This window comes from Lissotriton vulgaris, chromosome 10 (assembly GCF_964263255.1).
Source record: "Lissotriton vulgaris chromosome 10, aLisVul1.2, whole genome shotgun sequence".
In the NCBI taxonomy this organism is placed as follows: domain Eukaryota; kingdom Metazoa; phylum Chordata; class Amphibia; order Caudata; family Salamandridae; genus Lissotriton; species Lissotriton vulgaris.
This window is the reverse complement of record NC_141698.1, coordinates 749,852,912-749,880,878: the sequence shown is the minus strand read 5'-3', so window position 1 is coordinate 749,880,878 and position 27,967 is coordinate 749,852,912. Positions and strand designations below refer to the sequence as shown.

Here is a 27,967-nt window from a genome sequence, read left to right as displayed (position 1 = left end):
TGTTGAATCCCTCGGGCAAGAACTGCGGCAATATTTCTTGATTAATACGGGAACAGTCTCTTCGCCGGGTACTGTGTCGGAGGCCGGCAAGGCCGCTATACGAGGGGTGGCTAGAGACTTGGTCCACGCGAAGCACAAGGTGCTCGCCTTGTACAGCTAGAGGCCCACGTTGCGCAGTTGGAGACGGCCCAGGATTATACTGAAAACGTTGATTCGGTCCGGCAGCTTGCATTGCTTCATGATGAGATCTGTCAGATCTCGCTGGAATCCGCCAAAATGCTATGGGGCTCCTCCTTGGCGCGCGTATACGGCTGGGGTGATAAAACTGGCAAATTGCTTCATAACCTGGTCTCATACCCTAAAGCCAACCGCATCATCCCCGAGATTCGTGATGCGACCGGCGTTCATCACTTCACTTTGCGGGCTATCGCCTAAGCCTTTGTGGGCTATTATGCTAACCTCTATGCGGTCCGACCTCCCTAAACATCCCTGGCAGCTTTGCTGTCAGAAACAGGGACCCAGTTTCCCTGCCTCTCTCAGACGGTCTCAGAGACTTTGGATCTCCCCCTCAACCCGGAAGAGATACACAGGGTCATTTCGCTCCTGCATTCCCGTAAGACGCCAGGCCCGGATAGCTATCCCTAAGAATACTACACGACCAATCGGGACGTGTTGGTCCCACACTTATTGGACTTGTTTAAACATGTGGTGGACACGGGGTACATTCCCCCAGAGACGGATGTGGCCACCATTGTGGTTCTCCCAAAGACACAGCCACCCTCCATTGCCGGTGCGGATTACCGCCCCATTTCCCTCATCAAAACCAAGGTAAAAATCTTTGCCACTACCGTGACTCAACGGCTCCGGCCCTATATGCACTAGTTGGTCCATCAAGACAAATGTGTTTTCATGCCTGCCCGGGGTACCGGGCATTGCATACGCCGCCTCCACCTCGCCCTTGCACATTGCCATTCTCTCACCCCGTATCTGGCCTTGCTTTTCATTGACTTCGAAAAGGCATTTGACACGGTGGATTGGAGCTATCTGGAGGACGTGCTAGAGGTGTTGGGTTTCGGCCTTCCGTTTCTGCATCTTATCCGTGTCCTATACTCCAGTCCTAAGGCAAGGGTCTTAATTAATGGGGTGTTCTCGGAGACGTTCCCCATTCAGAGGGGCACCCGCCGCTCTTATTCGCGTTAGCGATGTAGCCCCAGGCATCTCTCATACATCAGGATCCCCACATCCGAGGCTGGGCTTGGGACCCTTTTCGGGTCGACATGGTCACCCTCTATGCCGACGACGTCCACCTTTTCCTAGCAGACCCTGAGAGCTTTGGCCCACGGTGCTTAGACGCCCTCTCTGCCTTGAACGGCCCTCCCCGACCTGCACGAGATGCACCCACGCCCCTGCAGACTTCTATCACATGATTTGGCAAGGCCCTGTCCTTGCATCATTCTGGGCGGGAGTTGAACTGGAACTTACACAGACCCTGGGACGGACGGTTACCCATGATCCACTGCGTCTGATCCTGGGTGTGTTTAATGGCCTCAATGGATCTCGGGCCGATAAGCGCTTTCTTGGAACAGCGGTGGCGAAGCGTGATATAGCGGCACTTTGGTCTCAGGCCAAGCCCTCTACTATACAGAAATGGAGATGGGGGTGGATTGGTGTGGAACTCAAGAGGAGCCCCTGTTTGAGGCCGGCCCGGCCAGAGTTTTTGGCAAGATTTGGGGTAAATGGTTCAATCTAATGGCCTACAGGGGGTGTTTTTTTCCTGTAATAATTATAAGTCTCTATCGTCTCACTTACAGCTGTATCCTTTCCATATAATGTGCTAGATTTTGCTGCCAGTGTATTTTGTGATTTGTTCTTTAGAAATCAATAAACCTGATTATTAAAAAAAAAAAAACAAGGTGAGCCAGATTGCTGGTTCAGACGCTGTCAAGAGATCTTTGAGGACATCAAATCAAACAATGCCAAAGCTGACAAAATTGTATACTTTGATCTTGCTCTACATGCTGCTGTGGTCACAGATGCAAGCCCCGTAGATTTGGGGTGTCCTTTTTGCTCAGAATTATTCGCATTCACCTTGGCACATACCAACCGAAGATTGACGAGCCCCTGACACTGCCTATTCCAAAGCAGACAAGGAAACTTGGATGGTGTGCTCAGCTAAATATTTTTATTTGTTTGCTTAATCCAAGAAGTTTACAGTTGTGATTATCAAACGTGTGTGGATTTTTGGAATCAAGCCCATTCAACATCATCATCCAATCCATTTAGATTTGACAATTAAAAAATCCAGGGTTGTTATTTCTCAAACAGCAACTGTGTTATGTCAGTCTGATCTTTCTGTGGGATGATTCCCTAACTTACTGTCCAGAACAGAATATGTTGTCTGCTTTGTGTTTCATTTCTGACAAATAACCATCAGTTTGTAAATAATTTAGCACAGGGTATGGAGTGTGATCTTGTCATCCCTTTATATCTCATTGTGTTAGCAGCAATGATATATGCATTTTACGTGCAGTTTTTATGTTTTTATGATATGGTCAGGGTGGAATAATATTGGTTTCTGTCCATCTCATTATGTGAGGCACGCCATACTCTTTCCAACTTTCTACAGAGTTGTTTTTGAGTTCGCAGACGAACCGTAAACCAAGCTGCCTGTGGGCGATTGGGGCGACTCATACAGAATTTCATAGGCGCAATATGGTTGATAGCTTTTACAATAGCGAGTTGTATTTAAATAATGCCTCCGCAATATTGTTGGATGCAGCAAATTGGAGTTTTATAAAGACTTTCTGAAAGTTCTCCACAGAGAATTTCTGACATTGCCTATGCAAATAGGCTGTGGCCAAGTTAGAGTTTTTTGGATCTGTGAGGTCCTGAATATAAAATTCAATAACTGAGTGATCTGACCAATTAACTTATTTGGGAGGTTCGCATTTGATCTTAGAAGAGTTTGAGAATATAATGTCCAAAGTGTGGCCGGCAACATGTGTTGGCCCTTCATTAAGCTGGATTAGGCCTAGTAAAGATAAATCAGCCAAGAGTGTCTGAGCATCTGAAATGGCATCACTTTCACTATGGACATTGAAATCTCCTAGCATTAAGAAATTATTGCCTGTGTTCATGTGAGGGGCTAATAGTTCAACCAGTTGCAAGGAAAAATTTGCTATGGGTCCTGGGGGGCAGTAGATTAGTGCCCCTTTCCAACTAGTGTGTAAGGGGGCATCTATCCTGAAAATTAGCACTTCCATAGTGGTGTCACTCCGTTGGTCTAGGACAGAGATGTTAATTCCGTCTTTTTAAACAATAGCGATACCACCCCCAGTTTTAGTGGGCCTATCCCATCTGGTCATTTTGTATCCTTCTGGAATCCCTAATGTGATGGCCGGCACCGTATGGGGTTTTAGCCAGGTTTCAGTAAAAAGCTGAGGACACTAGGTCCCATACCTCCGTGGAATGTTTCGGCAGGGAACGAATGTTACATAATATGTTTTTCCACCCCCTCTGTAAGATGTCCCCAGGAGAATAGATGGATCGACCCGGAAGAATAGAGGATGCCTGAAACCGGCACGGGCCTTTTATACATGGCCAGGACTTTGTTTGGCAGACAGGAGGTGCCTTGGTCTGGAGTTTAAGAAGCTCTTGTCTAGTATAGCCTATTTGCATGGGGAGGCTAAAGTTTATGGAAAATTGGCCAGAATCTCTGGCTCCTGGCGACGTCCGGGCGTAGATGGGCTTGCCTTTGGCGCACTGCTGTCGCGCCCGCTGAGCACTCTGCTTTGCAGGGTCATTTATAGTAAGATCAGGCTGAGCACTAGACCGCCGACCGACCGGAAGTGACTGCTTACCTCCACTCAAACGGGATTAGGACCCGCGGTGGACTGGGGAAGAGAGCCGGAGGTGAGCTAGGCAGAGAAGCAGCAAAAAAAGGCGGTGATTCCTCGTATTTTTAAAAACACAACAACAGAATAATGTGCACCATGAATAAAGAAATAATATTTTAAAATTATTTCCAATAGCGTACTGAGCATCAACAACTAGCCCTGGGCATAAATAGGTAAATGCAGCAGCACCACTACCACATGCGTGTCCGCTACGCGCTACGCTTTGCAGGGTCATTTATAGTAAGATCAGGCTGAGCACTAGACTGCCAACCGACCGGAAGTGACTGCTTCCCTCCACTCAAACGGGATTAGGACCCGCGGTGGACCGGGGAAGAGAGCCAGAGGTGGGGCTAGGCAAAGAAGCAGCAAAGAAGCAAGTGATTCCTCGTATTTTTAAAAACACAACAACAAAATGATGTGCACCATGAATAAAGAAATAATATTTAAAAATAGTTTCCAAAGGCATACTGAGCGTCAACAACTAGCGCTGGGCAGAAATAGGTAAATGCAGCAGCACCACTACCTCATGAGCGTCCTCTGCACGCTCCTGATTCTTGTCTTCTCCTGTCAGATACCTTCTGACAGTGCTGAGTTTTTGGATACCGAGGCAGTAGCCTCATTACTCCATATTCATTTAGAATTTTGTAGTCGCTGTTTAGGTTGTCTTATTGGTGTGTGACGCTTTGTCACATTTGAGGTTGTATCACATGGTCAGCTCAGTGATGGGCCGCGGGTAGCGGTCAGTAGTGTTTGCAGAATTGTCAGCATGTTTCCTCAGAGAGTCTTGTCTTTGTCCGTCTAGAACCTTCTGTTAGTGTTGAGGTTTGGGTGCCTGCCGCAGCGATTTTGCCATCAGGCAGTGAGCGGGTTTTAGTTGCTTGCCGAGGCAATTATGCCTTCAGGGTAGCGGTGAGTTTTGTGTATCTGCCGGTGTTTGCCTTCACGCAGTAATGAGTTTTTGGATGCTGCGTTGCTGTTTCAGTTTCGCAAGGTTAGCGCTTGCGGGTAGCGGTCAAATGGGTTTGTAGAGATTTCTGCAAGTTTCCTGATCAGTGGGTTTTCTTTTTGATCCAGTCCATTGTAGAACGTCCTGTTGAGTGTGAGGAGATGGTCGTCCAACATCTCGATGCCTAGGTCTCTGTGGAGGTCTACTGTTCGTGTGAACATGGGAGCACCTGCTGCAATCCGTAAGGCCTTACTCTGTAGTTTTTGTAGGTCCTTCCGAAGCTGTGGGCGGCAGCCACTCCAAACTGGTGAAGCGTATGTCATAGTTGGTCGAATTATTGCAGTGATTACTCGCACCTTGCTCTGCATGGGCATCGGCTTAGTCTTCAGGAGTGGGTATAATGCAGCCAGTTTGGATGCTGCTTTCTGGCAGGTCTTCTCTATGTGGTTTCTCCAGCTGAGTTTAGAGTCCAGAGTCACCCCAAGGTAGGAGCTGCTGTTTTCCCATTTGACCTCGTCCCCATTGAGGAGGATCTGTGGGTGTTTCCTGTTCTGCTTCCTGATAAATAATGTTGCAGTGGTTTTGCGTGTGTTCAAGGTGATCGCTGTACCATTCGGAGAGTCTGCAGAGCGATGTCTCCAGGTTCTTAGCCACTTCTTTGTCGCTGAAGGATTGAGAGATGACTGCAACATCATCTGCGTAAAGGGCAAAATCAGTCTTCTTTAGGTCCGTGGGGATGTCGTTTGTGAATATGTTGAAGAGGAATGGTCCTAGGATTGAACCCTGAGGCACTCCAGCAAGAATTGGGCGTGGCGATGAGCATTCTTCTCTTACCGCCACGTGAAAGGTCCGTTTTGTCAGGTAGCTGGACAGTTGCTTGACCAGGTAGCTGGGAAACTGGAGCTTGATAAGTTTGTAAAGCAGTCCCTCGTGCCATACTCGGTCAAATGCTTTGGCTACATCCAGAAAGACTACTCCGGTAGACTTGTTGATGTTGAATCCATGGCTGATGATGTCCACAACTCTGAGGAGTTGGTGATTGGTTGAGTGGTCTTTCCGGAACCCAAACTGTTCTTTAGCAAGGAGGTTGTTGCTTGTCGCGAAGTCCACGAGACGGGTGAGGATAACTTTTTCAAAGAGTTTTGATAGGCCAGATAGCAGACTTATGGGGCGGTAGTTTGCAGGATCTCGCAGTGGTTTCCCAGCCTTGGGGAATACAACGACTCTTGCTTCTTTCCAGGCATTTGGGAAATACTGGTGCTGCATGCATGCGTTAAATATCTCAGCAAGGTGATCCACTGCGGTATCTGGGAGCATCTTGATGTTCGCTCCACTTTGCAGGGTCATTTATAGTAAGTTCAGGCTGAGCACTAGACCGCCGACCGACCGGAAGTGACTGCTTCCCTCCACTTAAACGGGATTAGGACCCGCGGTGGACCGGGGAACAGAGCAGGAGGTGGGGCTAGGCAGAGAAGCAGCAAAGAAGTGAGTGATTCCTCGTATTTTTTTTTAAACACAACAACAATATAATGTCCACCATGAATAAAGAAATAATATTTTAAAATTGTTTCCAATAGAGTACTGAGCGTCAACAACTAACGCTGGGGCAAAATAGGTAAATGCAGCAGCACCACTACCTTATGCGCGTCCACTACAAAATTGTAATCAGCCTCCTCAGAGTTTATCATTTCCATATTTCTATAGTTGTTCTAACACAAGATAAAGGAGGTCACTCAGGGCAAAGTGACCTTGAGTAGGAGTGGACTTGAGGATGAATCAAGCCAAATAATTGTAGGTGAGATTTCAGCATGCTAAAATAAGAGAACCTCTCTTGAAAGAGAAAGGGATTTCTCAATTGTAGCCATCAATAAATAAAATCAAATTGAAGGCATCTTATCTTAGTATGGATTATTTAAACAGCAATGCCTTTGGTATGTGGTTTAAATAATGAAAAGCTATTAAGGACTTCTCCTTACTTCCTCTAAGTGGAAGCATAGATTTGTGGAAACCCATAAATGCAAAAGCTGCCCGCATTTAACGAGTTTAATAACTTTAAGATAATTATTTAATTTTCAATGACTTAGACACACATTTTCGAACTGTATACAAGGCCAGGAAAGGCTACTAATCGTGGTACATTTTATGCAACTTTCCACCTTCCAACACAGTAAGAATACAAGATAAGATAAAAAGCAAATCTACCAACTAGCACTGGACAAAGTCCTCACTCTGCAAGCAGGCAAAGACCTAACTAGTTTGAAAGGTAATCTAAACTCAACCTGCTCAAGCCACACCATCAACATTCTGATAACTTCAACACAGACCAGACCCGTCTATTAACCCCTTTTACCATTTTCCAAGTTATGAACACTTGTCTTCTTGCCCTATCATCAAACCATGCAAAAACCTACTACTATGATTTACTAGCTTATAGGAGTTATTCGTTTTGGAGAGGAGATGAATTGTCTATATTAGGCATAGATACCAACACTTCTGGTGCAGATGTCCAGTGGATGAACCATCAGGGCACCTGAGTATGGGGGAAGCCACATTGAATCTGGTTACGAGGAATACGGATTAGTTGAAATTATCTTCTGTACTCACCACAGGGGGTCTTTTATATGGTCATGTCATCACGGCTGAAATGATTCATATTAGCAAAGAATACAAATCTTGTATTGAACATACTTGTCAACCTTATTCAGGGCAGGACACCCCACTCTATCTTTCAGACTGTCAGAAAGGTAACATAGTTTTTGGTATTTAATTCATAATATTTACTTTACCCTACCTACTCTGAATGTTTTGGGCAAGTCCTTGACACATAAAGCACTTTTCACAAACTCCACCACAGTTGATACACTGAATAATACACTTGGTATCCACTGAAGTAGTATACATTGTTGCTGTCCACTTATTATTTAATTGTAACCGTAAGTAACACATCGTTTCAAGGCAAATCATCAAACTCCAACAAGGCTATTTTACTAACAATAATCTGCCATACGAATATATAAATATATATATATATACCTGTCAGTTTTTCGGAAGACAGATTCCACAGTTGCAAGGAAGTGCTGGCCTGTGTCCTTTCGCAGATATCGGTGGCACTGTTGGATTTGTTATAGAAGTGCTTAAAACTAAAATTCACAGGATCAAGCAAAGGGTCGGACTGGCTGCACGTGCATATGGTAATCAGAAATACCGAACACAAAGGCAACGGCGCTAAAAGATTAATCATTGTACGTAATGTTATATTTTAAATTTAAAGAAATAGAACAGTCTTCATGTGCAATCCAAAGCCAATGACGTGATCAGTCATCAGCGCACTTATACTGGAAGTGCTAAGAGGAGCCAATAACTGGAAATGGAAGAAGATACATGTCGAAACCCATACAAGCACTGAACTTTTGCGTTAAGGCCCATCTTAGTATGGTAAAACGAAACTGTTGATTGTTATAAATATAATGGTACGGGGCGGAAACTGTAACCAACGGGTCAGAAACAGTGAGACACAAATAATGCAAAAAAAAAACTGCTAGCCGGAGACAGTGGTTGAAGTGCATCAAAAAAGTTTGGGAACTGTGATGCTGCGCACAGTGGGGGTGGTGTGATTGAGCTTGGGGCGTGGCTATAAAAACTAACTATTCTGTAACGTTCTCGATCATTCACCTTCAGGTAACTACATATAATATTACACACACCTTAAATGAAAATTAAATCCAAGTTATGGTAATCAGTGGTATGTGCACTTTCGTACATTAAGAAACCTCTATTTCTGTGTCTGTAATCAAAGAGCCATAGAATTGAATTCTGGTTGGTGCAATGGAATATAGTGACTTAGGTATGTTTACTGCTCGGAAGTCCCCGAGCCTGTGAAAGAAAGCACTGTGAATATGTAAGTCATTATTTAAACTTTCATTAGACGGTATAAAGAGCTATAAAATGCACAAAAAGATTAAAATAAAAATGTACTTCCAAACTAGATTTTAGTAATATTCCGACTGTACATGATGCCGTTTTCATTTCTTTCAGGCAAGAAGTCTAGTTTAGCTGTCTACCTCTTCCCCGGATCACAACATAGGACACTAAATGCCTAAAGGCCGTTTTAAATCGTTTTGCAGTTGAATATATCTCAACGTTGAAAAGGGAGAGAAGGTTGGGAGATGGGGGAAACCCCTAAGGGTTGTCAATTTCAAAATGCATTAATCGTTGTAATTCATCACAAAACGGATGTATTGCTCCGTGCCCCTACGATCCATACTTTGGCTATTCTTAGTTTTCGTTTCTCGGGCACACCGAAATACCAACAACGTGTGAATTAACAACACAAACTAGGGACCCTTCGATTCGCGTGTAGTCTTCTTTCTAACCTCTGCCACGAAACACACACATTCGTAAAAATGCATCCGGAGCGTGTAGTTTTTAACTCCGGGTTACGATATTCCGCTCTGAACTGCAAGATAGGGAACTACAACTGAAACAAAAGAAGGGCTAACCCAAATTAAAAATATAATGCTGATTACAATTAAAGCTATGTTTTACTTCGTACAACTTTGGAACGCTATACTACCATATTCTAAAATGTGAATCCGCGAGCGAAATGCACTATCGCTGTATGTTTGAGATCTGCTTTGTTCTGCGTTTCTTAATATTATTCTCTTTAGTATCAAAAAGACAGTCTAACTAGATACTTTAGAGGTTACAACTATAGTTATGTGCCTTTCTAAAACGGATTAAAATACATATGTTTTAATTGAATGAATAAAGATAAACACATTTATTCATCGAAAGGTAGTGATAATCAGACCTTCTAAGATGGCGACTGCAATATTAACGTAAGGTTTGTAAAGCTACCAGACTGGTGTGCTCTTCTTCTATTTCCAGGTCCACTGTCCTGTGCAGGCTGAAGATGGCTTGGATATGGCAGCGGTGTGGTTGCAGAGTTCCTGTGCTCGAGAGGACTTTCACGTCCATTGGCTCTTTGGAATCCGTCAGGGGCAAGGTTTTCCACCGTAGGCACGTGTCTATGTGGATCTCAGCTTGCTGTCCTGTTCTCGTACGTCGCCCTTTAGAGGTGAGGAAAGAATGAGGAATAAGTGACGGAAGGTCATTCAGTAATAGGGAAGGTTCATATGGGGCCACATAGTACTAAGACTGCTAGTCTATCCAGTGTCACGGGCTATCTCTTTCTGAGTCCGAGAAGGCAAGTGGTTTTATTAACCGCGCCCAAATTCTGATTTGAACTGTATTACAGTCTGTTCCCTGAACATAGGGGTCAATGGCGATTGGCTAAGCAATGACTTAAGAGTTTATTCAAATAGATAGATAGGTCTACACGTAATTTTCTAAATGGTGCTTTTTTCCAATAAAGTAAATGCACTCATTGAAGACCATATAGTGAAACGGGGTCTTAATACCCAGTTTATTTAACGTGGAATGTATTTTTGTTGACGTTGATTTGTTTTAGTCTGATAATTGGAGATGTTTTGGCTGAAGCTAGCAATTAAGTAAAGACTAACTTTGATATGCACAACTATAACAGTGCAAGCAACCCAGTTAGGCCATTTTAGATTGAGGTAAATATGAAAACGCAGTTGTAATCGTGATCTTATGTAGATTTTTATAAAGTACATTATATAATGCTGCCTCGGAGTGCTTGGAAATAAATCACGTGTGTAATTCAATGTGTAGGATGTGTTACATAAGACAGTGAGGGTTACAAGGTGTAAGAGCCCTATGTCCTTCATAGCTCAATGTGATATATTAGAAGAATTACAATTATCGAACTGCAAGTAAAAAAAGGATCTCTTTGTTAGAAGCAGTAACCCATCTACATCTATCCAAACCTATAACAACTAAGAGCTCCTTGTCTATTTAAATACATGTGAAAAATTACTAGCTGCAGTGTCTTTTTTTTGCTTGCAACAAAAATAAATGTGAATACTGGATTTGATGTGCAAAACTGTAACTGTGCAAGCAACCCAGTTAGGCCATTTTAGATTGAGTTAACATGAAAACGCAGTTCTAATCGTGATATTATGTAGGTTTTTTATAAAGTGTATTATATAATGCTACCTCAGAGTGCTGAAGGAGAGACAAAGGTACAAGGAGCCGCCCAAATGCTTCTTACCAGATATCCAGGGTGGATATGGAAACCTCCTCTCTTATGGTCATTAGGGACACTGCCACCTGTCCTGAACTTTATATATGAAAATCTTTGTTTTCAGTAGAGCTAATCTAATTTCTTAAGTGGAAGCCAATTAAGACCTCAAGAGCCTGGATTCATTAGTTTATTACACGTAACTCCAGGACTGGCAACAGTTTCCATAATATCCTGAAGGATAGTGATTGCCATAATGATAGAAGCCACACTCTCCTTTTCCAAAGAGGCAACTTTACTTGTGTATGGACCAGCCTGTTACTGCACCATGTAAGGTACACGTCTGGAACACACAGGCAATGGAGATTACAGACTTGACCCAGGGACTCTGTGTTTAAGCAGAAGCCTTATAACCCTACTGGAAAATGGCAAAATTAAATATGGTGTGAAAGAAACCGTGGTCAGAAGACACACAAAAGTAACTCTGCATCACAGTGGTGGCACACAAGTAGTAAGATGTACACCTATCACTAAATCATAGCAAACTAAGGGCCTGATTTTAGTTAATGAAGGACGGGTTACTCTGTCAAAACGCTGATGATGTCCCTTCTCCTGAAATATATATTCCATTATTTCGGCAGACGGGATATCCGTCACTGTTGTGACGGATTAATCCATTCCCCAAAATCTAAATCAGGCCCTAAGTTATAATTAAGGCTCCCGGTTTTCCGTTTAAAATGATTTTTGCATATAAAGACATATAAGTAAATATTTTTCCTTTGTCTGTATTTATAAATATAAACAAAAATGCCAGTAAATATGTTTAACTGAGAGATTTATTGTAGCTCCAGTAATGTCACATGTTTGCCTCTGTGGATTGGTCAGCCAAGTTTCAGCTGCTTAGGAGGCTAGCTTTTTGTTAGGCTTACCCTGTGAAATTTATGCCAAACAGAAAGAAACACTTTTGCTGGAAATGCCGTCTTTTTCTGACATTTTTCTCTTCCAGTGTGCAGCCTCGGGTAGAAAAAAAAATTGAAAACATGTAAAAATAAATAAAGCAAGATACAGTGGTTGCAAAGTGGCCAGATTGGTTTTATTCACACCCAAATATATTTACACCACTTTGCAGAGTTTGCTAGCGTTCTCTGAACAACATTGTTTTTCCAGGGTGGAGAAAGTGCACCATTCCTGGAGGTACTGCAGTAGGTTGTTGCCATAACAAAGGCAAACGGTACGGGGCCATGAGGCCTCCTTTTTTTTTGAGTATCCTGGCTCTGGAAGCTATGTTGGCAGGGGGTTGGTGGGGGTCCACACCTAAAAGCAATGGAGGAAACACAAATGCCCAGACACAGCTGATCACTTCACAGGTACTCAAGAGAGGCCTGCTTTTGACTTTCTTCAGTCCCTGTATATAAGAGATAGGCATGTAGTGAAGGAATGCTAGATGTGTTGGTCTGTCCCAGTATTTCCACACATAACAATTTAAGTTATGTTATGGGAACTTATATCGCGCACAGCTGCTCCAGCGAAGGAGCGTCCTGGCGCTTGACAAGGTAAACAACACAACACAACTAAAAAAGACAGCAGACTAAAAAGAGCCAACAATTAAGAAAACAGGAAGGTCTTGATGGCCCTACGAAATGAAAGATCATCCAGGGCACGGATCTTTAAAGGAAGGGAGTTCCACAGGGCAGCAGCACGCACTCGAAATGAGCGGCCTCCAGCTCGACTAAGCTTGAACCGGGGAACCACTGCAAGTTCATGACCCAAGGAACGTAAAGAGCGGGCAGGAACATAAGGAGACAAGAGATTCATAAGAATCTGGGCAGAGGAGCCCTTGAGAATATTATAAGAGAGACAAAACACTTTGAATTGAATTCTCTGCTTAACCGGCAGCCAATGAAGAAAGCGCAAGGTGTTGCCAACGGAACAGAACCTGGGCAGACCCACCACTGCTCTAGCTACCGCGTTCTGCACACGTTGTAGACGAGTGATTTCAGCCTGGTTAACCCCTACCAGGAGGGAGCTGGCGTAATCCAGCCGAGAAATCGGTGTCGCCTGCACCACTAGCTGCCTGGTCGAAGCGTCAAAGAATTTCAAAACTGGTCTTAGACCACGCAGAATGCCGAAACAGCATGCAGCAGTTCTCTTAGTGTGACAAACAAAGCTAAGGGCAGGATCTAACCACACCCCGAGATTTTTTATCTCCGTTACCGGAGTCGGGGTGGGCCCAAGTTCAGGAGGCCACCACATATCGCCCCAGAGTTCCGCCTGCTTGCCAATGATCATGATCTCAGTTTTTTTTGCGTTCAGCTGGAGACAGTTGGAATTCATCCAGCTGGCAACCGCCCGAAGTCCATTCTGGAATCTATGGGCATCCAGACAAGAGTCCCCGCTGAGCGTGACCGCCAGCTGAGTGTCGTCAGCATATGAGACCATAGTCATGCCCCATTGCTTGACTACCTCAGCCAGCGGCCTCACGTATAGGTTGAACAACGTGGGGCTCAGCGAGGATCCCTGAGGGACCCCAAGGTCCAGAGGATGTGATTTTGACTGGTGGGGCGGAAGAGCCACGCAAAAAGATTGATCGGCAAGAAAAGAGCGGAACCACTGAAGGGCGGTCCCGACAATGCCAGCTTCCTCCAGGCGCTGAAGAAGAATCCTGTGCGAAACGGTGTCAAAGGCGGCGCTAAGATCTAATAAAACAAGCGCCGCCGTTTGACCCGAATCTAGCACAGTGCGCAGGTGTTCCACCATAAAGAGGAGGGCTGTTTCCGTGCTGTGACCAGCACGGAAACCGTTCTGCGTGGAGTCCAAGATATTGGCCCGCGAAAGATGGTCTGAAAGGGCCATATTCACATGGGCCTCCGCTACCTTTGCAGGCCAGGGAAGAAGCGATATCGGACGCTAGTTCTCGGGTTTGTGAGGGTCCAGAGAAGGCTTCTTCAGGATGGGCATAACCACTGCCTGCTTCCACTTGGCGGGGACCAAACCTGAAGCAAGCGAAAGGTTAATCAGAGAACAGACCGGTAGAAGACCGAGAGATGACGGGTCCCTAAACAAAGCCGGTCTTAGAGGATCTGCCGGTGAACCAGACTTAATTTGCTGAGCCAGTTTATTAAAACTCTCAGGTAACAAGCAGGGAAAAGTATGCAAAACAGCGTGCTCTTGAAGACTAAGAGAGACTCCACCATACGGCATAGCAGTAGGGAAGGCTCGATAAATGGCTTGGACTTTCTCAAGAAGGAAGGCCGCCAGAGTCTCACAATGTGAAGTGGAACAAGTTTCATTCACAGAGGCCTTTTTTGCCATCAGATCTTTAAGAGCCTTGAAAATGGTTTTAGAAGGATTCGAGCTATTGCGGAATTCAAGAGCATAGAACGCCGCACAAGCTCTACAGACAGCGCGATGGTAGGATTTGATGGTGGCGAGATACGAGGCTTTTTTACTAGTATTGTATGTTTTCCGCCATTCTCTTTCTGCGCGTCTGCATGTACTTTTTAGTGCACGTAAGGATCCATCATACCAAGGGCTAGGGTCCCTTGATCCACATTTGCCCAGAGTCACCGGAATGAGGGAATCGAGAGCATTAGTGACCCACTCACAGAAGAGGTTATAGCCCGTTTCCACATTGTCTGACGGGCCCAGTGGGTCCTCAGACAAAATGCAGTAAAAATCCTCTAACTTTAGTTTATTCCAGTGTCGTCTAGGAACAACTCTAGCCATAGGTTTAAGAGGGTGCTCCTACAATGGGCACTGGATCATCACTAAAGAATGATCAGTCCAGGCCAGGGGGGTGGGGGTTGTAACCCTGGCCTCTGCAAGATTCGTAAAAAAAGGGTCCAGAGTATGACCTCCTACATGAGTGGGATAAGTGACCAGTTGAGACAGTTGAAAGGCCTCCAAATCAGCCAGAGTGCTACTCACAGCAGGGGCGGTAAAATTATCAAAATGGAGATTCAAATCCCCGAGGATGGAAAAATGTGCACATCCTACAGCCAGCGTACTAATAGCGTCTGGAAGAGCCTCCCTGAACGCCACTTCGCTACCTGGGGGGCGATAAATCAACATGCCAGAAAAAGAGAAGTGGGGGCTGATGGAAATCTTAAACGAGGCACTTTCACAACCAATCATTTTAAGGCCTCTCTAGTCACAGGGGTAGCAGGACCTAACAGCGAGCGCTATTCCCCCGCCTCTGATTGAGCGATTAAGCGTGTACACCGAGTACTCCGAGTCAGAGGGGAAAGCCAAATTGAGAATAGCTGTGTCAGCCTCCTGCAAGCAAGTCTCAGTAATACAGAAAATATCGGGTGACTCATCCTTGATAAGGACATGGATTGCTTGGTAGTGTTTCACCAGCGACCTAACATTCAAGTTCCAAATACTAAGCTCACGCAAAGGCAATTTACTTCTAGGAGGGGCTGAAGCCTTACCCATACCACGGGAAAGAGCGGGGGTACAGATCGACCACCTACCAGTACCACTATTATGTTTTATTTCTTTTACAGCGCTACTCCTCCTAATGCAGGTTCTCAGAGTACTTTACATCACAAGTGCACATTAGATATTGACAGTAAATCATATGTGTGTAAATAATAAAAATCCCTGATTTTATGTAAATAATCTGTGACTATGCCTGCTATAAATTAGAAACCCATATATTGTATGCATAGTATGCAATTCTCCTTCTACGAAGACTCAAACAATTAAGAACTTGTTTTGATATTGTATTAAGTTAATTAGGCATTAAGACAAAAAACATTTAGAATATTCAGTCATGAGTCTCAATATACAGTTACAGATGTAGTATAAAACTACACATAAACAGAATACAATGAATAATTAATTAGTTCGGAATTCCATAAAGAAAACATTTTAGTTTTAACACCTTAAATGCGGCGCAATTCCCTCCCCCAGTGCTGCGCTGTCCATTGTAACTAGTGCTGAATGAACGTTCAATGGACGTGCGCAGCACTGGGGAGGTAGTGCTGACGTCGGCCAACGCCCCGACACAGCACTTAAGGGGTTAAATGTATTTTATTGAGCCAATAAGCATAGTAAGGCATCACATTACAGTGTAATTGTAACAGGTAAACCAATCGAAAGGGACAGGCAGGCACGTTTTCATCATGGTGTGCGATATGGCAAAGGAGGTGGTTTCCTGATGAGAGCGCTTTGATGCTCAGAAGGCAAATGGTAGGCAATATCAGCAAACAAGTTTGAACAAACAATTCCCACAAACCATTTTAAGTAGGAAAATTAGAAAGGGACAACCTCAACAGGGCGTTTGGGGAATCATTGGCTAGCCTAAGGAGTAAAAGGAAAGTTCTTTAAGCATAGTAATCCTGCCATCAGAAAGGGGAGGGGACCGTTCTCAAGAGTTCTCTCAGTATAGGCATAGGATCTGGTCAAAGTCCACAATCAGTAAGTCTGTAGGTAACGACAAAGAGTCTGCCTCACAAATGGGATAGGTATGGAGCTTTGGTGCAATCATCTGCACCTGCTGCTCGCACTGCTCAAGCCCACACAACAATGCGCACTGACAACTGCCTTCCTCCCTTTCAGGAGAAATCATTATCGTGTGACAAGTTGTCACACCATAGTTGTTCTATCCACATATGATCATCATCCACGCACAAGTTATAGAAGTGTTTACTTTACTATTCTTTCTCACATCGTTCATGGAAATTGGTTGTCCATTCTAGTCAGATAGGTTTTGTTCACAAAGAATAATTTATCGCTGTAGCTTTCCGTGTGTGTGTGTGTCAAGAGTTCAAATCAGGAAAAGAACTAGGGGAGTTAGAGGGTAAATAGCTTGGCTCGCCCTCCAGTCATTAAAGTCAGAAAAAAGGTTTCTGTTTCCAGATACCTGAGAGCCTAGCTAGAGGAAAGGACAGCCACTGCTCAATGTGGTTGGCTGTTGGAAGTAGTGTCTAATGTGTAACAAAGGAAAAATTGTTCCTTTTTTAGGTGTCCCCTCACTCACCGGGGTTGCCCCACGGTGACATGCTTCATCATTGGGGCCATCCCAGTCCTCTACGGGCTGGGGCGTGCTGCGACTTGCGGAGTTACGTAGGAGCACTTAAATGGACTATGTGTGGTGCATGTGTATTTGTGGGGAGTGGACTATGTGATGAAATTAAAAGTTACCTGCCCAGTAGGTTACTAATAAACTTTATTCTGGCCTCTAGGTGGTAGTATTAAAAACGGGGTAGGGAGATAGGCTATCCTAAACTTAATGTGTCCAGATGTTCCTATCAACTCCTAAGTCGACATGTTTCGTGCATACCCCAAGCACTTCTTCGGGACTACACAGGGACCAGCCCTGTGTTCGCCACTCCTTACTCTATCAATGAGAGATTTGTAAAAAGGTTTTTAAACTGCAGCACACTCTATTAAGTGCATGCATTTATACCTACGTATTTTGTTTCCCAAAAACACGTGGTTCCTGAAAGATAGAAAACAACTTTAAAATTCAAGGGGTGGTTGGCCCCATTAGTTATCACACACAGTTTCTACCAGAAGTGATGTATTCTGTGAATATTGAACGCGAACTCATTGGCCGTGTTTTCATGCACAAAAACGTGATAGATTTCGTGCATATTTCGAACGTGGTTTTTAACACCTATCATAGTGTCACACCCATACATTCAACAATCATACACACTCATACATACTTTCTTTTGAGACCTAACTGGGCCCCATGGAGTCGGAGGGGTATCGGTATCCTCGCAACTCTAATGAGAGAGAAATAGAGTTGTTAAGTTCCCCAGCGTTGTTCGCTCCTTGGGCAATGTCTCCGTTTAGAAAACGGCATTTCTTCGTGCTCTATTTCACTTACTTGTGCTCCGGTTACCTCCTGTTTTCAGGCACCTACTGTTTCTCCCTCCGGTCCGGATGTTATCGGACTGGAGGTACCGAGTGGTTTAAATGCTGCAAGCAATCGCGGTGGTCCCGCGTTGTTGAGGGGAACGCCCTTCGCGTAAGCTAGAGCGTGTGTTACTCCGCCCGTCTGCGTGGCGGCCATCTTGGGAGTGTCGGTCTTCGTAGGTAGTCGAGTTAAGGTGTCTAACACGACTATTACAGCAGTTTGACACTTTTGGAACAATTTATGGTGCTCTGCAAAGTTCTCGCTATATTATAGGGGTTTTTAACCGTCAATTTCAAAAAGTGAAAATGAAGTTCGTAAATTGAACTGATTACTCCGGTTTGGTAACCTACCCTTCCCAAAGGTATGGAATGTCACCAAAGTCATACCAGTCAGTTCTAGCTGGAAATAACCATATTTTAGAGGGATCTTAGCTCACAGTGGTGGATCATTCATTCATTGGTTGTGCAGTTTTCGCCCAAAGGTGGTCGATACTATATACATCCGACTTCGTGAATTCCACATATGCTGGGTTTGATATTAAAATGTTTACAACTGTTCCTTATGTGAACTGTCCCCAGGGAATGTCATCATTCAATCCCACTATATGGGAGCGGAGCTTGAAAACCCAGCGTTGCTCCTTTTCCAACAGTTTCTTTTCCATGTCAGCATGGGGAGGTTGTGTTTCCAGCACCACCCAGCGCATATCGTTGGGTGTGTGTGCCTTTTCCAAAAAGTGTGTTGTCATTTTGGTGTTTGAATTTTTACATCTAAAGTTACTGCGATGTTCAACCATTCTGGTGTTGACCTTTCTGGTTGTCATTCCAATATAATGTAAATTGCACACACATGTGATCATGTAGACAACTCCTGATGTATTGCAGTTCGAAAACTGTCTTAACTCCCATTTCAGGCCTGTATTACAAATTACCTGTTTGGTGGGTTCTGTCAGGTGGCACACGCTGCAGTTGGAACATGGATGGTGTCCAGCTGGCAGGGGGTGCAGACGTCGGACTGGGCCTTCCATGGATTTGGGGCGTGTGTGCACCATTAAGTCCTTCAGGTTTTTCCCTTTCCGATGGCTGAACATCGGTTGGGTGATGTTGAGACCCCCGCTGTTCAGAGTTCTCCAATGTTTTTTCACGATTTTTGTCACCTGTTGTGAGGCTACTGTATATGTAGTAATGCAGATGGGCCTCCTCTCCGATGGATTTGTCGGAGGTTCCTTGGGTTTAGACTCCAACAGTGCATCCCTGTGGTTATTGGATGCCCTTTTCTTGGCTTTCTGAACAATCTTTTTTGGGTACTGTCTCTGATATAGTTTATCGCATAATTCCTTGGCCTGCTTTTCATAGTCACTTTTTTCTGAACAGTTCCTTCTCAGTCTCAGGAACTGCCCAAAAGGCAGGTTTTCACGGAGTTGGCGTGGATGGAAGCTTTCAAAGCTAAGTAGACAATTTCTAGACGTTGGCTTGAAATGTGTCGTGGTTGTTAGTGTCCCTTTCTCCGCTTTGATGTTTAGGTCTAGGAAGACTAGTTGTTCACGGCTCATTGTAGAGGTGAACTTGAGAAAAGGGTCCTGGAGATTCAGCCAGTTTAGGAACACATCTGCCTCCTGCTCTGTTCCATTCCAGATGAGGATGACGTCATCTATGTAACGTTTCCATATCTGGATTTTGGTAGCATGGGGGTTGTCTGTATTTAGGATCTTTTTGGTCTCTAGCCAGTGCACATACAAACCCGCCACGCTCGGCGCAAAGGTGCTTCCCATGCTGGTTCCATGGGTCTGTTTGTATATAGTTTCCTGGAAACGAAAGAAGTTCTCGGTGAGGGCAAGGCGGCAGCATTCCAGCACTACATGCCTAGGTGTTTTATAATCCCATTGGCTTTCGAATAGAATGTCCTCTAGGATCTGTAGGGTCTCTCTGTGAGGTAAGCTTGTATACAGACTCTCTACGTCGAGACCTATCAGAACCTGTGTCATGGGGTCAAAAGGTAGGTCTTTAAGGAGGCACAGCACTGATTTTGTGTCCTGTAGATATGTTACTGTCTTCTGTACCAATGGTCTTAAGTAAGCGTCCGCAAACTTAGACAAAGGCTCAAGTATTGACCCTATACCTGAGACGATAGGTCTCCCAGGTGGTTTTTCCAACCTTTTGTGGATTTTTGGGATAGTGTAGAAGTACGGAGTCCTGGGATGTTTGTTCTCCAGGAAATCTGCTTCCTTTCTAGTTAGCCAGTCGTTGACCAGACACTCTTCCACCATCCCAGCTATCTCAATCCTCAAACGTTCCGTAGGGTCTGCCCTCAGTACTTCATAGTTCCTTTGGTCTGCCAGTAATCTCAGGCACTCCGTCTCATAGTCTTCTGAGTTTTGTATAACAATTGCCCCGCCTTTATCGGCTGGCTTTATTGTTATTGTTACATCATTGGCTAGTTGAGTTATTGCTTCCTTTTCAGCTCTACTAGTGTTGTGAAACGTGTTCAAATCCCTGGTATCCAGATCCATTACATCTTTCAAAACTGCCTTCTCAAAAGCCAAAACCTCAACTGGTAGGCTATTTGTAGGGGGGGTAAAGGATGACTTCTTCTTTAGTCCTGTGTCACTAGTAGTTCCTGTAGGTTGTGGTTTGTCTTTAAAAAAGACTTGTAATTTTATACTGCGTACAAATTCCTTCAATTCACAGTATAGCTTGAATTTATCCAGGGTTGTGGTCGGAACAAAACCCAAACCTTTTTCTAAGACTCTCTCCTCAACTGGTGTCAAAATTTTATCAGAGAGGTTTACTACTAGGCTTAGATGCTGCTGGTTGATGCTGCAAGGAGCCAGGGACCAGTAACAACACCATCAACCAGCAGCATCTAAGCCTAGTAGTAAACCTCTCTGATAAAATTTTGACACCAGTTGAGGAGAGAGTCTTAGAAAAAGGTTTGGGTTTTGTTCCGACCACAACCCTGGATAAATTCAAGCTATACTGTGAATTGAAGGAATTTGTACGCAGTATAAAATTACAAGTCTTTTTTAAAGACAAACCACAACCTACAGGAACTACTAGTGACACAGGACTAAAGAAGAAGTCATCCTTTACCCCCCCTACAAATAGCCTACCAGTTGAGGTTTTGGCTTTTGAGAAGGCAGTTTTGAAAGATGTAATGGATCTGGATACCAGGGATTTGAACACGTTTCACAACACTAGTAGAGCTGAAAAGGAAGCAATAACTCAACTAGCCAATGATGTAACAATAACAATAAAGCCAGCCGATAAAGGCGGGGCAATTGTTATACAAAACTCAGAAGACTATGAGACGGAGTGCCTGAGATTACTGGCAGACCAAAGGAACTATGAAGTACTGAGGGCAGACCCTACGGAACGTTTGAGGATTGAGATAGCTGGGATGGTGGAAGAGTGTCTGGTCAACGACTGGCTAACTAGAAAGGAAGCAGATTTCCTGGAGAACAAACATCCCAGGACTCCGTACTTCTACACTATCCCAAAAATCCACAAAAGGTTGGAAAAACCACCTGGGAGACCTATCGTCTCAGGTATAGGGTCAATACTTGAGCCTTTGTCTAAGTTTGCGGACGCTTACTTAAGACCATTGGTACAGAAGACAGTAACATATCTACAGGACACAAAATCAGTGCTGTGCCTCCTTAAAGACCTACCTTTTGACCCCATGACACAGGTTCTGATAGGTCTCGACGTAGAGAGTCTGTATACAAGCTTACCTCACAGAGAGACCCTACAGATCCTAGAGGACATTCTATTCGAAAGCCAATGGGATTATAAAACACCTAGGCATGTAGTGCTGGAATGCTGCCGCCTTGCCCTCACCGAGAACTTCTTTCGTTTCCAGGAAACTATATACAAACAGACCCATGGAACCAGCATGGGAAGCACCTTTGCGCCGAGCGTGGCGGGTTTGTATGTGCACTGGCTAGAGACCAAAAAGATCCTAAATACAGACAACCCCCATGCTACCAAAATCCAGATATGGAAACGTTACATAGATGACGTCATCCTCATCTGGAATGGAACAGAGCAGGAGGCAGATGTGTTCCTAAACTGGCTGAATCTCCAGGACCCTTTTCTCAAGTTCACCTCTACAATGAGCCGTGAACAACTAGTCTTCCTAGACCTAAACATCAAAGCGGAGAAAGGGACACTAACAACCACGACACATTTCAAGCCAACGTCTAGAAATTGTCTACTTAGCTTTGAAAGCTTCCATCCACGCCAACTCCGTGAAAACCTGCCTTTTGGGCAGTTCCTGAGACTGAGAAGGAACTGTTCAGAAAAAAGTGACTATGAAAAGCAGGCCAAGGAATTATGCGATAAACTATATCAGAGACAGTACCCAAAAAAGATTGTTCAGAAAGCCAAGAAAAGGGCATCCAATAACCACAGGGATGCACTGTTGGAGTCTAAACCCAAGGAACCTCCGACAAATCCATCGGAGAGGAGGCCCATCTGCATTACTACATATACAGTAGCCTCACAACAGGTGACAAAAATCGTGAAAAAACATTGGAGAACTCTGAACAGCGGGGGTCTCAACATCACCCAACCGATGTTCAGCCATCGGAAAGGGAAAAACCTGAAGGACTTAATGGTGCACACACGCCCCAAATCCATGGAAGGCCCAGTCCGACGTCTGCACCCCCTGCCAGCTGGACACCATCCATGTTCCAACTGCAGCGTGTGCCACCTGACAGAACCCACCAAACAGGTAATTTGTAATACAGGCCTGAAATGGGAGTTAAGACAGTTTTCGAACTGCAATACATCAGGAGTTGTCTACATGATCACATGTGTGTGCAATTTACATTATATTGGAATGACAACCAGAAAGGTCAACACCAGAATGGTTGAACATCGCAGTAACTTTAGATGTAAAAATTCAAACACCAAAATGACAACACACTTTTTGGAAAAGGCACACACACCCAACGATATGCGCTGGGTGGTGCTGGAAACACAATCTCCCCATGCTGACATGGAAAAGAAACTGTTGGAAAAGGAGCAACGCTGGGTTTTCAAGCTCCGCTCCCATATAGTGGGATTGAATGATGACATTCCCTGGGGACAGTTCACATAAGGAACAGTTGTAAACATTTTAATATCAAACCCAGCATATGTGGAATTCACGAAGTCGGATGTATATAGTATCGACCACCTTTGGGCGAAAACTGCACAACCAATGAATGAATGATCCACCACTGTGAGCTAAGATCCCTCTAAAATATGGTTATTTCCAGCTAGAACTGACTGGTATGACTTTGGTGACATTCCATACCTTTGGGAAGGGTAGGTTACCAAACCGGAGTAATCAGTTCAATTTACGAACTTCATTTTCACTTTTTGAAATTGACGGTTAAAAACCCCTATAATATAGCGAGAACTTTGCAGAGCACCATAAATTGTTCCAAAAGTGTCAAACTGCTGTAATAGTCGTGTTAGACACCTTAACTCGACTACCTACGAAGACCGACACTCCCAAGATGGCCGCCACGCAGACGGGCGGAGTAACACACGCTCTAGCTTACGCGAAGGGCGTTCCCCTCAACAACGCGGGACCACCGCGATTGCTTGCAGCATTTAAACCACTCGGTACCTCCAGTCCGATAACATCCGGACCGGAGGGAGAAACAGTAGGTGCCTGAAAACAGGAGGTAACCGGAGCACAAGTAAGTGAAATAGAGCACGAAGAAATGCCGTTTTCTAAACGGAGACATTGCCCAAGGAGCGAACAACGCTGGGGAACTTAACAACTCTATTTCTCTCTCATTAGAGTTGCGAGGATACCGATACCCCTCCGACTCCATGGGGCCCAGTTAGGTCTCAAAAGAAAGTATGTATGAGTGTGTATGATTGTTGAATGTATGGGTGTGACACTATGATAGGTGTTAAAAACCACGTTCGAAATATGCACGAAATCTATCACGTTTTTGTGCATGAAAACACGGCCAATGAGTTCGCGTTCAATATTCACAGAATACATCACTTCTGGTAGAAACTGTGTGTGATAACTAATGGGGCCAACCACCCCTTGAATTTTAAAGTTGTTTTCTATCTTTCAGGAACCACGTGTTTTTGGGAAACAAAATACGTAGGTATAAATGCATGCACTTAATAGAGTGTGCTGCAGTTTAAAAACCTTTTTACAAATCTCTCATTGATAGAGTAAGGAGTGGCGAACACAGGGCTGGTCCCTGTGTAGTCCCGAAGAAGTGCTTGGGGTATGCACGAAACATGTCGACTTAGGAGTTGATAGGAACATCTGGACACATTAAGTTTAGGATAGCCTATCTCCCTACCCCGTTTTTAATACTACCACCTAGAGGCCAGAATAAAGTTTATTAGTAACCTACTGGGCAGGTAACTTTTAATTTCATCACATAGTCCACTCCCCACAAATACACATGCACCACACATAGTCCATTTAAGTGCTCCTACGTAACTCCGCAAGTCGCAGCACGCCCCAGCCCGTAGAGGACTGGGATGGCCCCAATGATGAAGCATGTCACCGTGGGGCAACCCCGGTGAGTGAGGGGACACCTAAAAAAGGAACAATTTTTCCTTTGTTACACATTAGACACTACTTCCAACAGCCAACCACATTGAGCAGTGGCTGTCCTTTCCTCTAGCAAGAGTTCAAATCACACAGTTGTGTCCATTGGAGATTGCAATTTATCTATCGATTTTAATTCCGGAAAGTACAGGAAAATTACATGAGTAAGAAGCAAAGCCAGATTCCTTCTCACTAACACCATTAAGAAAACGCATGCCTAAAGAATAACAATAACTTAATTCATTTAAAAGCTGCACATCGTGAATTAGTCTATGAACAAGTACATTAGATTCAGGCAGATGTAATTCAATTAGGCATTTGTGTCAAATGTCTAATTGTTTCGTAGAGATGTTCAGTCTCAAGTATGGCCTTTTGCCACAGTTTCATGGTACATATGTGTAAAATATTCTTACAAAGTGATTAAGAAATTTTGTGCTAGTAAATCTGAGACTCTATTAGTGTAAAGCTTCATCACAGAAATTTTCATCCATCTAAGTAGGTGCGTATGGAATTTGCACCAACATTTCGATTTCAATTGTGCAGTACAATGGAAGCAGTGAAGGATGATTCACATTCATCATAAGAGCCTAATATTGTTGATGACTCAATAATACATACTTATATAGCAGCCATATATTAATTGCTTATTTTGAGAGGCAGGCCTGATATGTGATGTCCACTAATGTAAGTGGGCACATTGTACCAGTCCAGACAATACATTTTTTATTTTTTGGTTTTAATTAAATTTTATTAATTACAAATGACAGACGAAGAATGTCATCGCCATGCAGGGCGGTTATTGTGTCAAGTCAGGTAGTAATATACAATAACCTAAGCTCCGTAAGTAGTCTAGAATCAGCGCTATATTTAAGATGGCCAGCCAAACAATTATTTTATTGAATCAAAGAATTTAAGGCAAATGAAAGCAAAGTAAATAGAGTGCGACACAATCCTGCGTCCGACACAGACATAAAACAATTACATTTAGACACAAACATTTCAGGCAAGATAAGATTAGCTTGTAGCCAATACCAATAACTAAGGCAAGCTTATGGAACAAACAGCAAGTGCACTTCTTTTAACACATTGGTCTAATGTGCATACTTTTGTTTAAAGAAGTCGACAACGTTTCGATCCTTTAAAAAAAAAAAATACTAAGATCATCATCAGGACGATCATCCAGCCATCGAGCGTCGGATCGGATATCTACTGCCACCAGGCTGTCATTGGTAATTTCGCCCAGCCTAGGACCTAACGATCTCAGGCTAGCGCCCTCAAACACTCTAAACTCAAGAGACACTATGGAATATCCCCCCAGTAGTCACTGAGGAACCGCAATTTGCCGCAATCCAGCACCACCGGAATTTCCTTCTGGGATATCCATAACCACTGTACCAAGGCAGTGTATACATTCAGGCTTGTATTTTACCAGTCCTGATGATGATCGTAGTATTTTTTAAAAAAGGATTGAAACGTTGTCGAATTATTTTAACAAAAGTATGCACATTAGACCAATGTGTTAAAAGAAGTGCACTTGCTGTTTGTTCCATAAGCTTGCCTTAGTTATTGATTTTGGCTATAAGCTAATCTTGTCTTGCCTGAAATGTTTGTGTCTAAATGTAACTGTTTTATGTCTGTGTAGGACGCAGGATTGTGTCCCACTCCATTTACTTTGCTTTCATTTGCCTTAAATTCTTTGATTCATTAAAATAATTGTCCGGCTGGACATCTTAAATATACCGCTGATTCTAGACTATATTTATGACACCTATATATTGTTTTTTTTATGGACCATAGTTTCTGACAGAAAACTGATACCCAAGGTCCTTACCTAGCTTATGGGTTCCCTTGTTTGTTTATAATATGTGGGGAGTTCTTCAGCATATAGTTCGAAATTGTCTTTACAGTGTATCACATCGCGGATCCGGTGTTTGAGCCGTGGGGTTAGTTTACTCTCCCAGGTGAGCGCTATGCATCTTTTTGCCAATAAGAGTGCAAGTCTGACAAACCTACCAAGCACTCCCTTCAGTCCAGGAATATAGCTAATATGACACACTACGGGTGTGCGCTCCAATGGGGCCCGGACATTTGCTGAATGCAATCCAGTATGGAGGCCCAATATTGAGCCACTGGCGTGCAATACCACGCAAGATGCCAGAAGGCTGCATCTAAATGCCTGCATCTTTTACAGTTACTCGCGTCCCTAAGGCCATAGGTGTATAATTTAAGAGGAGTGTTGTATAACTGGTGGATATATTTGAAATGTATAAGTCTCAGGTTTCCGTTAGAGGTGAGTTTTCCCGTAAGGGCACAAATCTGCTCCCACTCTATAGGTGTCAATTGTGGGTCAAACCTCTTGTTCCAACGGCATAAACTACTGTCGGCGTCTCTCACCATTTCCTCTCGTACTGCCCTGTATAATTTAGTGATCATCTGACGCCGGGTGGGAGATACCAGTAATAGCTGTAGCGCTTTTAAGGCAGCGGGTTCAGCAGGGAATGATGTATATTGTTTCTTGAGTGCAAGCTGCAATTGATGGACCGTGAACTGAAAAGAAAGAGGTTGGTTGACAATGTGTTGTGTGTCTTCAGCTGTTATAAAGTGCCCATCAGGGTATATGTCTCGCTTATGGGCCATTCCCACATCCTCATCAATCCCGGCTCGTGAGTCACCGAGAGCTCTGCATGGTGTGCTAGTGGCTGGCTGGGGCATATAGGGAGAGTTTATTTGTGATTTTCCCAATCAAATGCCAGGCCCCTATAGTAACATCTAGAGTGTTGATTTCGGCTCTCGTGAACCTCTATGTGTATGTGTGAGCACACCAGCAAGTGGGACAGGGTGCGCGTCTCCATCTTCTTCCGCTACGTGTGGTGTGAAAGTGTGTGGGTGATACCAATGAAATGCATATTGCGCCTGGGCGCATAAATAATAAAGATAAAAAATCTGGGGCAATAAAACCTCCCCTATCATAGCCAAGTGTGAATATCTTCCAGCTTACTCGAGCTGTTTTGCCTCTCCAGATTAGTCTTAATAGTTGAGTGTGCACCTTCTTAAAAAATGGGCTATCAATTTTATAGGAATATTACTAAAAAGATACAAAGAGCGAGGCAGAATAAACATTTTAATCAAGGCAATGCGATCAGCCAATGATATGGGTAGCGCTGACCATTTGTCCACTTGATGCTCTAAATCCACACATGCTTTACCGTAGTTCTCCCGTATGACCACTTCTGGTCCACTATGTCCTGGGGTGGGTAGTACTCTTTGCCCTGATCATCTACTATTTTTGAAATACGATGGTGCTCAGCTCTGAACTTCAGTTCAAGGGCTAGTTGCCTGCCCGGTCTGCCCCCTTCCCCATATGTTTTAGCGACATGACTACACGAGATGTAGTTGATCTCTTGTGGTGCTAGCGAATTATGTTACAGAAGCGCCTTGTGTATGCAAGCTAACGTGGATGCACATGGTGCAGATGCATATTCCCGCTCAAGGTCCATCAATAAAGAGTCTAACTTTTGCAATTGGCCTCTGATGTCCCATAGAATTCCAGCTGTGTTTCTGATACAGACCCCATGTATAGT

The 27,967-nt window shown here is 44.0% G+C and overlaps 2 protein-coding genes across 2 annotated transcripts in view; one reads left to right on the top strand and one right to left on the bottom strand.

Moving 5' to 3' along the window:
• Positions 1-9,231, bottom strand: part of LOC147688747 (uncharacterized) — a 380,809-nt gene extending 371,578 nt beyond the window's left edge. Inside the window, exons 1-2 of the mRNA XM_086941654.1 lie at positions 8,932-9,231; positions 7,876-8,846 (exon numbers count right to left, since the gene is read on the bottom strand). Of these exons, the coding sequence (XP_086797780.1) occupies positions 7,876-8,083 (208 nt within the window). The 5' untranslated portion in view covers positions 8,084-8,846; positions 8,932-9,231. The remainder of the gene's footprint in view (positions 1-7,875; positions 8,847-8,931) is intronic.
• Positions 9,232-9,738: 507 nt separating this feature from the next.
• The window catches only part of PDSS1 (decaprenyl diphosphate synthase subunit 1), a 266,914-nt gene continuing 248,685 nt past the window's right edge, over positions 9,739-27,967 (top strand). The window contains exon 1 of the mRNA XM_086941653.1: positions 9,739-9,919. Within this exon, the coding sequence (XP_086797779.1) occupies positions 9,755-9,919 (165 nt within the window). The 5' untranslated portion in view covers positions 9,739-9,754. The remainder of the gene's footprint in view (positions 9,920-27,967) is intronic.